Source organism: Chiloscyllium plagiosum, unplaced genomic scaffold (genome assembly GCF_037043375.1).
Source record: "Chiloscyllium plagiosum isolate Xiang-an unplaced genomic scaffold, Cpla_swu_hap1 HiC_scaffold_19, whole genome shotgun sequence".
NCBI lineage: Eukaryota > Metazoa > Chordata > Chondrichthyes > Orectolobiformes > Hemiscylliidae > Chiloscyllium > Chiloscyllium plagiosum.
In genome coordinates, this window is record NW_028270157.1 from 42423616 (window position 1) to 42437379 (window position 13764).

The 13764-nt window shown below is 39.2% G+C and overlaps 1 protein-coding gene across 1 annotated transcript in view; it reads left to right on the forward strand.

The window, feature by feature from the left end:
• Window positions 1-13764, forward strand: part of LOC122559632 (sodium- and chloride-dependent GABA transporter 2-like) — an 88584-nt gene that overhangs the window by 22817 nt on the left and 52003 nt on the right. The window contains exon 4 of the mRNA XM_043709430.2: window positions 2527-2614. Coding sequence (XP_043565365.2) covers window positions 2527-2614 — 88 coding nt within the window. The remainder of the gene's footprint in view (window positions 1-2526; window positions 2615-13764) is intronic.

Below are 13764 nucleotides of genomic sequence, written 5' to 3' on the forward strand. Positions count from 1 at the left end.
ATGAGGGGCATGGATAGGATAAATGGACGAAATCTTTTCCCCGGGTTGGGGAGTCCAGAACTAGAGGGCATAGGTTTATGGTGAGAAGGGAAAGATATAAAAGACACCTAAGGGGCAACGTTTTCACGCAGAGGGTAGTACGTGTATGGAATGAGCTGCCAGAGGATGTGGTGGAGGCTAGTACAATTGCAACTTTTAAAAGGCATCTGGATGGGTATATGAATAGGAAGGGTTTAGAGGGATATGGGCTGGGTGCTGGCAGGTGCGACTAGATTGGGTTGGGATATCTGATCGACATGGATGAGTTGGACCGAAGGGTCTGTTTCCGTGCTGTATGTCTCTATGACTCTATGCCTCTATATTTTAAGAAATGAAGCTGGTAAGTTTTACTTTAAATAGTTCTTGGCTTCTCGAATTTTCCCAGGTTACTACATAGGATAAATCTTTTCTGAGTTGTTCTGTGTTACGCAGGAGGGTTTATCCTGTGTCATAACACATTCTTATGTAATTGTCATAATAGTAAGAATACTTAGCAAATGTGGAAATCAATTAATTCATCAAGATTATGATTAATCAAAATTAACTGTTAAATCACAAACTCTAAATGGCTGATCGAAGATAATGTGGCATCTTGTACCTCCCAGGTACATATCCTTTGTGATGAGAGTTTTAAAAATAGACTATAGTAGTTCAAGAATTAAAAGTGATGAGTGATTGTGCCACACAGGACAATGCTACTATATCCATATATATACTATATATATGTTGCCACATATATAAAAGAATTCCATGAGAGGAGGAATGTGGCCACATGGAAGGTATAGGACACGCTACAGGCAAATTTAATATTGATTGAATGCTCAAGATGATGGTTAAATTCATAGTCCATGATTAGGGTGAAAGTGATAATGGGGCACGCACTTCATTTTAACTATTATAAAGAGTCATCCAGTCTTCAAATGTTAGCTTTCTTTCTCTCCATGAATGCTGCCCGACCTGCTGTGATCTCCAGTTTTTGTTTGTTTCCAGAAAGTGGACTGTTTATTTGACTAAAGGATCTTATAGCAAAAAATCAAACTCTGACAGGACAAAATGGCGATAGGACAACAAGAGTCCTCCCTGACAAAAAAAAGGAACAGTTAGAGGCCATAGCCTTAATTATTGACTAATAAAATAAAGACCACAGGACTCTGTTGGGCCAGAAGTAAAAATGGAAATCTTCATAGTTGTGAATTTTTGGTGACTGCTAATAAACTTGAGGATGACCTAATAACAGAGACAAAGCAAAGTGAATTAGATATTTGGAGAGTGTTTGGAGTTAATCTAAGGTAGTAGACACGGGGCAACCAGTTTTGTCTCATAGATGGATTTGTACTGAAAAGCTCCCTGAAAATGGAGCATTGTGAAAATAAAATGAGGAGTTTTAGGGAATGGTTGAGTGACAATGATGCTAGGGTGCACTTTCCCTCAGCTGGATTAAGTCATCTTAAAAGTCTTTTGATCACAAAGTCATGTTTTTACAGGTGAAACTTTTCAGAGAGAAGTATCTCTGAAGATATCCAAATGCGCAATGACTATTGGAAGGAAACCAAACCTGACCAAGTGTGTTAATGGCCTGAATGATATTTCAAGGGTATCTTTTTTTTGTGAGATCTGTTTTCCTGAAAACAGATTATGCCCAGCTGAAATTTGATCAAACAATGTTTGATTGTTGCCTAAAGGCAAACATTTAGGTATCTTCATCACGCATTAACTTTTTTAAAAGTATGGTACTACAGAACTGAGAGCTATGATTTCGATAAGTCAGGCTGTGGAGCTTTTAAATATAGCAGCATAGGTATTGAAGCAGGGTAGGTCTGGAATAACTCAAGGGACTGAATTGTTTACTCCTGCTCTCAGTCCTTATATTATTACTTTCTAATTTAAAATGAATTCAGTGTGTTACTCCTAAACTGAAATAAGTCATTGTAGAAAATGATAGACTTAAAGAAACCATGCAGTTGTGAAAATTGGCTAATTGGTTGTGCACACACATAAAACCAGATTATAATTTTAACTTGTTAGAATATAAGGTAACATCTAAATTAAATGATTTTTTAAAGGAAGTTAAAACATTTAAGAAAATTAAACCTGAGAGATTCATACTGAATTTCCTGTCTTTGGGTAACCCAGAGTATCTTAACATAGCCAATTTTAATGTTGCTTCTTGTGCTAAATCTTCCCGATGGGGTGTTCTTATACAGCAGGTTTCATAATATTGACAAAAAAAAACTGCTCCCTGCTCAAACTTCCAGTGCTAAACAGGGGACATTAGCTGTGGCAAAAATCCCAGTACAAATCCTTCCATTCAATGAATCAATTTTGAAAATCTTGCCCAGAACAATCAATTGTTTTGGAGAAGACAACCACCCTCCTCTGAAGCTGAGTTCTAGCGTAGTTCCAAGATAGAAAATCCATCTTGTTGGTTTGATATTAGCCCCCAAAAAACTGTTAGCATCTAACTATTCCTTACTTATGGATTTACAGATAACTGTGTGGAATTTACTAAGAACTCCTCAGCTAGCAATTGGACAAAAGGAGAAAATGCCACCAAGCCTATCATTGAGTTCTGGGAGTAAGTAAAACTCAATTACTATTACTAATGAAATGCTACTACATTTGTCAGTTGAGCTAGTTTGTCTCAAGAAACGATGCAGTATGTTTGAGTATGTAGGGATAGACAAAATTACAGTCAGTTCCATGGCCCTGAAATGATATCGCTACACATACATTTATGTTCATCTGAAATTCCTTTCTCTGTGACTGATCGTAGATTAATTTCAAAGCCAGTATTGAATATTCCTGATTATATCAAATGGCCATGGATAATGAACAAAGTAAAAAATGACCTTCCATTGGGAATGTTTAAAATGGCAATGTAACCTGCCAGATTGCATTCAATACCTGCTGCTTCCAATTCCTCACTGCCTTGGCATTTCAAATGACAGAGAACAAGGTCATCTTTGTACATTTAATGGCAGTAAAGATGCGTCAGCTCTTTCAGAATGGTCACAAGTTCTCCTTTTCTTGACTTTGAATATTTGTATTAACATTGTTTCTCTTAGCCTTCTGCTCACAAGATGATATGCAATGAGGCATGATTTTCCTATTTTCAGTTGAAGGGTTTTCTCAAGTGAGGTTTCCAATGCCAGCACTGCCATGGCTCAGAACGTATTTTCTTATTAATTATACAACTGGGTTCTTGGATGCCTTCCTCGTGGAACCACGCAGCCAGAGAAGCAGAAGTACACACCACTGCAGGGACCTTCTACCATTTGTGTGACTGGTATCAGCTGTGAGCCAGGGGCCAGCCCTCTCGCTGTGGTTCACAAGCCTCAATTTTGGTCCAGAGGAAAGGAATGCTTGTCTCCAGCTTCATGGATATGGGTTTGGAGGTGTCACTGGACTGTGAGATGGTTAGGAGGGCAGATCTTTTTCCTACAAGCCACAACATGTGGTCATGTCACCAGACCCAGGCAGCCTGAATACAAATTGTAACTTGGGTCAGTTGTGTTGTGTCCCAAGTAAAACAGAATACCCAACAATGCAGGAAACGGGTCAATGAACTTCTCACTCCAAAAGGGTAACTTCACTCAACGATGCTACTCACTCTAATTCTGCCACTACACATAGATTTCACCAAAGGCACATAGACTATATCCCTTAGTAGTTATTTTATATTCATTCATGGAAAGTGGACAAACTGGCTGGACCCATGTTAATTGTCCATCCGTGGTAACCCTTGAGAAGGTGATATTGAGCTGCCTCCTCAAGCCACTGCAGACCATGTGCTGTATCTCTAAACCCCCAATGAGAGGGAATTCCAGGATTGTGATCCAATGACAATGTAAGACGGTTGATTGAGGGAAAAGAAATTGGTGGGATGGTAAATAGTGAAAAGGACAACCTTAGGTTACAGGATTAAGACAGGCTGATCACTGGCAAATGCAATTAAATTAGGATAGATGTGAGATGATATACTTGAGCAGGACAAACAGGATAGGGGAATACATGATAAAGAGTAGGATCCTGGGAGCATGGAGGATCAGAGGGACATTGGTGTGCATGTTCACCAATTCCTTAAACTGGCAGGGTAGATAGATAAAATGCTTAAGAAGGTATATGGAATACTTTCCTTCATTAGATGAGGCAAAGAGTTTAAGAGCAGAGAGATCATGCTGGAACTTTGTAAAACATGGTTAAGCCACAGCTAGTGTGCAGTTCTGATATCTGCATTAATGAGGGGGGCAAAGTTGTAGTTGAACTAAAGAGGGCACAGAGGAGATTTACCAGGACAGTGCCTCAGTTGGACAATTTTAGTTATAAAGAGATTTGATAAACTGAGGTTGATTTCCTTGGAGCAGAGGAGATTGAGGGGGTACATGATGAAGATGTATAAAATTGAGAAGCACAGATAGGGTTGACAGGAAAAGACTTTTCCATTTGCTCGGTGGATCAATAGCCAGGACAGCGATTTAAGGGAAGGAACAGAAGGTTTGGAAGGGATGCAAGGAAAAATGTTTTCACCCAAAAGGTGGTAGGAATCTGGAACTCACTACCTGCAAAGAAGTGGAAATCCTCAACGTTTAAGAGTTTAGATGTGTACTTGTGATGCTAATATTGGAAAGAGATTTTAAAGAGGAATCCAAGTCCTGTGCTCAGTAACAAAAATCGATCTTTAATTGGTGCTCCTTTACCATGCATGGGAGTCTGATCTGAATCTGGCTTTCACGTGGGGGCCAGTTGCCCCTCAAATACAGCTCTGGTCAGAGGTGAGTGACATTCTACCTTTTCTAACAATGTACAGGATATTTATACATCCTGCATTACAATGGTTACATGCAACAATTGAGATCAGTGCTTGCCACATTCCCGCTGATCTACACGTCCAATCCTGTGAATACACGATCAATGATGGACAATTTCATGATCCACTTGAGATCCTCTCATCATCTCGTGATATTTGCCAGACCCCCCACCACCTGTCCCTGAATTCTTACAATGATTGACCACATTCCAACACCAATTGTTATGTCTCTTCCTAAACATTTGCCAGCTATATCAAATTCTTGCTTATTACTAGTGACTTTTCAAATTTGGTCATGCAATTCATACCCCTTGCTAATCTTAGTACAGAAGATTAAAACGAATGTTAATTTCTACCAGTTGTTACAATATTTGTAATATCAGCTCTAATATATGATTACTTATTAGGTTTAACGTTGTATAACTTTATACTATGATTCTAAAACTGGCCCCCACTTGAAAGCCAGATTCAGATCGGACTCCCATGCATGGTAAAAGAGCACCAATTAAAGATCGATTTTTGTTACTGAGCACAGGACTTAGACTCCTCTTTAAAATCTCTCTCCAATATTAACATCACAAGTACACACCTAAACTCTTAAACGTCGAGGATTTCCACTTCTTTGCAGGTAGTGAGTTCCAGATTCCTACCACCTTATGGGTGAAAACATTTTTCCTTGCATCCCTTCCAAAGCTAACAATTTCGGGAACAACTTCCCTTTTATCTGACATGTGAAGCAGAAGTTGTTTAGTCTCTCGGTCACAGTGACCCTGTTTCAGAATTGTTTCTGCCCCACCTTGCTATGTTATTAATCTCTTGGTAGTCTGATGATGTTACCTTGTTTATACCTTTTTGTTGTTCTGAGCTTGTGGATGGAGAAAAAAAGTTTCTTCAAGAGTGTCTTTGCATCTAAGCTAACTGCCTTCAGAAATTTAATTGCACAATATCTAATAAATGTAAACTTCTATTTATTGTATGTATTTGTAATTATAACTACTTAAAAAGCCTCATATCAGGTAGGTCAAGTTTTCCCTTTCTCTTTCATGTAAAAATCAAAAATCTCAGATCATACAGTTTTCATGCCTTATCAGAGTCTTACTGTTTGCATTCTCTTCCCATCTTATTAAGATTTAAAGACATTTTGTTGTCTGTCTGTGAAAGCCGTGATTTGAATGATATGAAATGCAGCATAAGCTAAAATTTCCTTCATTTGTCTGGGCCAGTTATAAAGAAAACCCCAAGCACCGAGTTGACCTATATCTTATGGTAATTGACCTTGTCAATAATGCCTGTTTTCCAACTCTTTACCGCCTGCTCATTAACCTTTAATGATTAACCCTTAATGGCATGTTTTGAAGACATCATTTTTGATCCTACCACTGTATCCACCCTGAATCAAGGCCTCACATAAGGACATACATGTTGTCCAATAATCGCAAGCTGATAATACATGTAAAGTTTAAGATCAGCTCATGCTTAACTGGTGACAGATTGTGCATGGATTTCAAAGATTCTTCAGTTCTTACTTCATTTTTACCCATCTTGTGGATATTTCTTCAGCAGTTTTCCCTCTCTGTCTCCAATTGCAATCTTTTCCTTCTTCTCACCAAAACCAAAAGTCAGTTTCTCTATGGATTACGTATCAGTGCCTTATCATTTAACATATGTTTTTGTGCTCTTCAGGGCCACCGTAATCATTTTGTCAAATAGGTGTACATGTCAAGTTTGTAGATGACACGAAGATTGGTTCAAGTTTGCAGATGACACAAAGATTGGTGGAGTAGCAGAAAGCATAGTGGACTGTCAAAGAATACAGGAGAACATAGATAGACTGGAAAGTTGGGCGGAGAAGTGGCAGATGGAGTTCAATCCAGGCAAAGGTGAGGCGATGCATTTTGGGAAGTCTAATTCTAGAGTGAATTATACAGTAAACGGAAAAACCTTGGGAAAGGTTGATGAGCAGAGAGATCTAGGAGTTCAGGTCCATTGTACCCTGATGGTTGCTGCACAGTTGGATAGAGTGGTCAAGAAGGCATATAGTATGCTGGCCTTCACTGGATGGGCTATTGAGTATAAGAGCTGGCAGGTCATGTTAAAATTGTACAAGATATTGGTTCAGCCAATTTGGAACACTGTGTACAGTTCTGGTCACCACATTACCAAAAGGATGTGGATGCTTTGGAGAAGGTGCAGAGAAGGTTTATGAGGATGTTGCCAGGTATGGAAGGTGCTAGCAATGAAGAGAGGCTGAGTAGGTTATGGTTGTTTTCATTTGGAAAAGGAGATTGAGGGGGGACCTGATTGAGGTCTACAAAATCATGAAGCGTATAGACAGGATAGATAGAAATAAGCTCTTTCCCAGTGTGAAGGATTCAATAACAAGAGGTCACACTTTCAAGGTGAGGGATGAAAAGTTTAAGGGGGATACACGCGGCAAGTACTTTACACAGAGTGTGGTAGGTGCCTCGAACGCGTTGCCAGCAGAGGTAGTAGAGGCAGGCATGGTAGATTCATTTAAGGTGCATCTGGACAGATGCATGGATAGGTGGGGAGCAGAGGGATACAGATGCTTAGGAATTGGGTGACAGGTTTAGATAGTGGATATGGATCAGTTCAGTTCCTTTGTCCTTTGTTCTTTGTCTGAGGTCTGTTCTTCAGTGCATTTTCGCTATTCATTCCTGCATGTTAGTTACTTTCAATGTAGCAACTGTCACTGCACTCTTACATCAGTTTCTCAAGATCATGCCATGCATTCTTGACTTTCGGGTGATCTTTTCGAAAGATCAAAAGTCACTGGAGAGTACCTGTGCACCTTCCTCACATGGTCTAGTTTTCCAAATGGTGGCCAAATCAGCCAATTCAGTTTCCTTACAAAAACTCTCAGGGCTCACATAGCTCCAAGAGAATACTGTTAATTATCTAATTCTATTCATACTTTGATGTCATTGGATATATTCCATTGCATTAAAGTCAAGGTAAGTAATTCCCATTTCCATTTGATGCTGTCACCTTTTTTCCCCTGTTACTGTGATTTCTTTCCAAAAGTAGCCCCGCTAGTTACCATTACAACTGATTCAGGAACACTGCAGAAACCTTACTGTCCAGAATAGAGAGCAAAATAGCATATTTTGACAGTAATTTTAAAAGCGACATCAAATATTATTACTGGGTGATTTCAAGCATTAGTGAATTTTGAATGTTTGGCCTTACTTACATGAGATACATATAATTTCCGCAAATGTAACTTGCTAGATTTACTTGCTTTTCCTTCCTTTCAAAAGTATTCCAAATTCGAACTTGACAACAACTAATTTTGTGTACAGCCCCTGCAGTGTTTGGACTAATGGATTTCAACTAATTTCCTCCAAGACAATCTATCCCAATATTTCCTGATACAAATTAAAACCATCTAGACTGTTTGCTTCCATTGGCTCTTGCTTTAAATTAAAATTTAAATATTTAAATTTATTTGACCTTCATCATTCAATTGAATTATCCATTGTGTGTTTATGCATATATCATGTAATTTTATCAATCCCAGTTTCAGAAAAGACTTTGCCTCCACAAGACTTCCAGCTCCCTTGTTGTGTTCATGAAACCTATGGATTAATAATATCCACACCACAACATATCTCACAAGGTGTGTGAGAAGATTTTAAACTGACAGTAGGAAGAGTTAACTCTGCTGGTCTCGGAAGGAGCAGAGCCCAGGTTACAAGCTGATATCATGTCATACTTTCATGAATTAAATCTAAAAAACCCTGTCAAAATCTTTCAATAATCTCAAGCTGCTATTCTAAATTTCTATCCTCTTAAAGAAAGCATCTTCTAAGTAGGTATATGGACAAAACATTTCTCACTTGAAGTTGAAATTGGAAAAAAATGGTTTAACTTGTTCTCAAAAAAGTTAAATCATTTTTTTACAACATTTTTTCTACATCACCTTTCAAAAAATTCTAAACTTTTCAATGAAGATTTGAAAGTCTTGAGTCTATGATACTTTCAGACCACTCCTTATTTTAGTACTTATTTCAGTCGAACGTAAGGGATGCTCTCCTTGTAACTGTCATGGGAATACTCTGTGATAACAATCCCATTTTCACAGAGGGCTTTTTTAATTTCATTGAGGGATAGAGCCTTGTTCATTTCTTCTCTAACTCTACCTCTGGGTCATACCCCTTTGTCTACAACTTCTGGCTCATGGTTGACATTACACCCTGGCTTTGTCTCACCACACAGCGATGAAATGGGGGAAATGCTGCCAACGATATTCTCAAGGTCTCCCTCAGACGTGCACTCAGTGAGTCACTTTTTCACTGCCAGAGCACTGTGACATTCCTCCCTCCTTCCCCCCTATCTTTATTTGCAGCTCCTGTTACACCTATCCCCAGTCCTGAACTAGAGTTACACCCAAAGTGTTGACTTCTTCACCTTCAGATGCTGCCTACATTGCTGTGTTCTTCCGGCCTCTTGTTTGGCTCCCACAGATTTCTACGGGGCACATTTTGATTTTTTTCGATATCAGAGGAGAAGTTCATTTCATCATCAGTTCCAACATCGATATCCATTTTTTCCAGGCACAATGTTGGCTTTACCTCATATTGGGTAAAGTGCTTTCTGTAATTTTAATAACAGGGTAGTTTTGCTGCTTCCACTAAAACTTTAACCTGCTCTTCATGTTGTGTGTAGTCCCTGGGCAAGGTGATACACCCTTGCAGAGTCCAGGCCATCATATAGTATTGTGCTAGGCATACCCCTTATCTGTATATAGGCTAACTCTCTCGCCCCTGGCTAATTTCAGTGCTTGTTTCACAGCTTTAAATCTGCTACATGGGTTGAGTATATTCCAGGGATCTGCCCTCCTTTCAAGTCTTCCTGAACATCTACCACAGCCCATCCAGTGCGAGCCGGTCCCTCATTTTTTAGCTAAACCTACAAATAAATTCATCACTCTGTCTCCTTCTAATATTTCCTCAGTAATCCTGCCACACTCTCTCCATTATCAATTTCTCTCAAACATTTTGTTCCTCTCCCCTTAATGTTTGCGTGATGATCAACTCAAATTGTTTATATTTGTATTTTCTTTGTTAATTTGTTTCATACCTTGTACTAAAATTTGCTTTATTCTGTCATACATACCCTCTGAATATTATAAATTCTACACTCCTTACTTTGGTTTATTGTCCTCCAGTTTACCATCTACAGATCACCTTACTCATTAGCAATAACATCATACAATGACTTAAAATTCTCCAGTTCTCTTTCATCTTTATCCATCTTCCAATCTCAAAACTCTTGAATGTTTAAATTTAAATTCTCCTTTGCAATTCCATTCTTTGTTCTATCCCAATTATTTATGGTAATTTCCTCTAGAGAATAGGTCTTGTTAAAAAAAGATGTTTTCTCACTTTGCTGGCCAAATTAACTATTTCATGCCATGCTATTTCTCAAGAAGGTACACATGATTGCATCCTGTCTCTCAGTGTATTTTGGACTAGTCTCAGAATATCTTTGCATATTTATGCATTATCTCAATATCATTCCACATTCTTGATTCTCATGTGATCTAATGAAAAGATCTGTGAAGTTTTACTTACCTCTCTATGTATGGTCCCAATGCCTTGGTTGGTGGATTGATCATCAAATTCCATTCCTTTGAAAACAAGGATATAAACGTCACCAAAAGAAAGCTAACAGTTTAGTGTTCTCATCCAAACTTCCCTTTCATTAGAATGCATGTTAACCTCAAAATGCCATTACAAGGCGTTACATTAATTTTGTTTGGCTTCTTCTGCCACCAATCTGCCCCTTCATCACTAGTTCTCATCCAATTTTGCAATTCAACTGCTCACCTATCTCATTCCTGAGCCCTGAAGAAATATGCAGTCCATTGAAGCATGTTCATATAATATCTTAAAACAGAAATAAAACATTTCTGTTTGATTCCAGGCTGTGTGCATGCATTTGTTATTATTTTAAATTTTAAGTAACTATTTCCCTTTAAATGTTATAGAATGCCAGACCATGTGAATTTCTTACTATGATATGCTTAGATATGCCCAGGCCTAGTGGTTTTGAAATGCCTGATACTCAATATGTTTGTTCAAAATTCCAGTTTTCCTTACTTTTAAAGCATGATTCACATCAGTCGACATTTAGGCTGAACAGATTTATCATCCGGAATTAAAGATTCACTCATGGTCAAAATAATATTTGGAAGTTCACTCTGGTCAGAAAAAGCAATTCAAAACATGATTATTCAATCATAAAGATTCTGAAATTAGGCATTTACCCAGAACTTTTTCCTCAAACTGCACAAAACACAAATTTACAGTATTTTAAGGAAAGAGGAAATAAGTTATGTCATTTGACTTGGTTTTTCCATCTTCAACTGGTTTTATTCAAATGATTCCAGAAAGGTAATTTTAAAAAAAACCTGCTTCTGGGAAACAAATTCTAAATGAACATTTTGTAGTAGGTCTTCTTTTAATGTCCACTGAGTTCCTTAAAGAGTTCTCACATTAACCATACGTGTTTCAAACTGATAGGAACATATTCACTACACTTTTACATTGTCATACATTTGCAAAACATAAACTGAATTCAAAATATCCTCAGATCTTGAGCTCCAGGGAACTAAAACACATAAATTACACAAGACAACATTTAGCAACAAATAAACAAAAATGGACACAAACACATCCATCCACATCCATCATGTTATCAAGCCATCCCTTAGTCTTGTTGCAGAAAAAATGACCCTTTACTGGGCTGACAGGTCCAAGACCAGAAAGGGCTGATGGACATCATCTGCTCATGTTGTATGCGGGGACAATCCTGGATATGGCCAGAGAAGAGCATAACTGTCGATTTGCAGATAGAGAGACTTCAATGAGCAAGCAACCCAGTGAGCTTCATTATACTGTGCTGTGCTTTTTCTCTCATTGCCACCTGTGTTACTCATCATTAATGTGAACAAATGTTTGTTCTTCTTTGATAATTAGTTCTCTCTCCTCTTATAAAAGCATTCAACAGATTCCTGCAAAGAGGCAAGCACCAGAAATCCTCTGTTCCTCTCCAATTCTGAGGAGAAAACCATTTCTGTCTCCTTAGACGATACACCAGCAAGGCTTTCACCTTTATCATCAACGAGCGCAGAGATTTTCACCTCGGTGGGTTCTGTTTCCAGGTTAGACTTGGGTTCACAATCTGACATAAACATAATTGGCACATCTCTACACCTGAACGAGGAAGAAGTGCCTTAGATCGCTGATGCCTCAGCGGACAGCTGGATACCAGGCCCCTGTTCCAGTCCAGACTGAAGATGAACCTCGGTTCTTGGCCACTGATGACTTCATCAAACTGCACAAATGGGCACAAGAGCAGCAGCAATGTTTGTCAGAGTCAGTGGGTATGCTGGATTGAAGGAAGGAGGAGAATCGACGTTTCGGGCTTATGCCCGAAACGTCGATTCTCCTGTTCCCTGGATGCTGCCTGACCTGCTGCGCTTTTCCAGCAACACATTTTCAGCTCTGATCTCCAGCATCTGCAGACCTCACTTTCTCCTGAATGAAGGAGGAGCCCACCAATGTTATCATTGGGCAGGATGACAACTGCCACGGAGAGCCAATCAGGGTGTCTGCCAGATATGTACATGGATCTGCACTCAGTCCTTCTCGCTGCAAGTATTTAGCATCTACTTGAAGGTGAGGGGGAACAAGGGACCTTCCCCTCACTGCAAACACCCCTTCCTACAGAAACTCTCTCAGAAACTCCTTCTGAGGGCACACCAAAGGTACCTGAACCGTCTACCTTTTTCCAGTGCTTCCAAAGCCTGCAGAAGTTCAAACTGAAGAGGGTAAGCATGTGCCGGAGGCTCCCCAGGCCCAAAGGCACTAGGAGGCAACCACCTTCTAGGCTAAGGAGGCCAAGCACAGAGCAGGCTCCCTCCATCCTAACTACAAAGAGTGTGACTGCAATAGATGTGTAATGAAGCTAAGGAAGAATAAAGCTTGTTGGAATGTCTGCTGCAACATAATTTTCATTGTCTTACCTCATTAAATCACAACTATGTGAGAGATAAGTAGCCTCTTTAGATATTCCAAGCATGAACTGACTTGTAATGACCAAGCATTATTGTTCTCTCAAGCAACTGATTGCTTGGCAATTGCTTGATTGTCAAGAGCCTCTGTATCAGGGATCCTTGAACTGTGACATTGAGGACTGCAGCCGAGGTATTGCACTTTAATATGGAAAACAACGAAGCTCAGCATAATGTGCAAGAGACTTCCAGTGCCCAGCTTGTACATGTCATTGCTCATGTGTACCCACCTTATGAGTGAGAGTACTGAATCAGTGATGATTCCATATACCTCTTCAGAGAATGGCTTGTTCTACCTATCAGATTTTCAAGACAGTGCATTGACATTCAATGTTGGGAGATGTGAATTGCCATTGTAAATGTTCCCTGTTTACCCTAGAGCCCATGACATTGGACATTCTCATGTACTTGTTGGTCCTACACCCTTTTTATGAAGTGGTCAGAGTTACTATGACCTGTTTTAACTGCACACCCCCAACATCTGGCACTCCTAATCTGCTTCGATTTAATGAGGTGCCCTACATCAAGGTATGTGTTCTCTGTGATCCAGTACAATGAAACCCATATTCAAACTTGCATTGCCCACATTTCATTTTCATTTAAGTGCCCAAATGATGGATGAATCATTACATTCAGAAGAAATTGTGATGAACATAGAACATTACAGCACTGTACGGGCCCTTCAGCCCTCGATGTTGCACTGAATTGTGAAACTAATCTGAACCCCACCTATCCTACACTATTCCATTTTCATCCATATATTTATCCAATTGCCATTTAAATACCTTTAAAGTTGGTGAATCTACTATTATTGTAG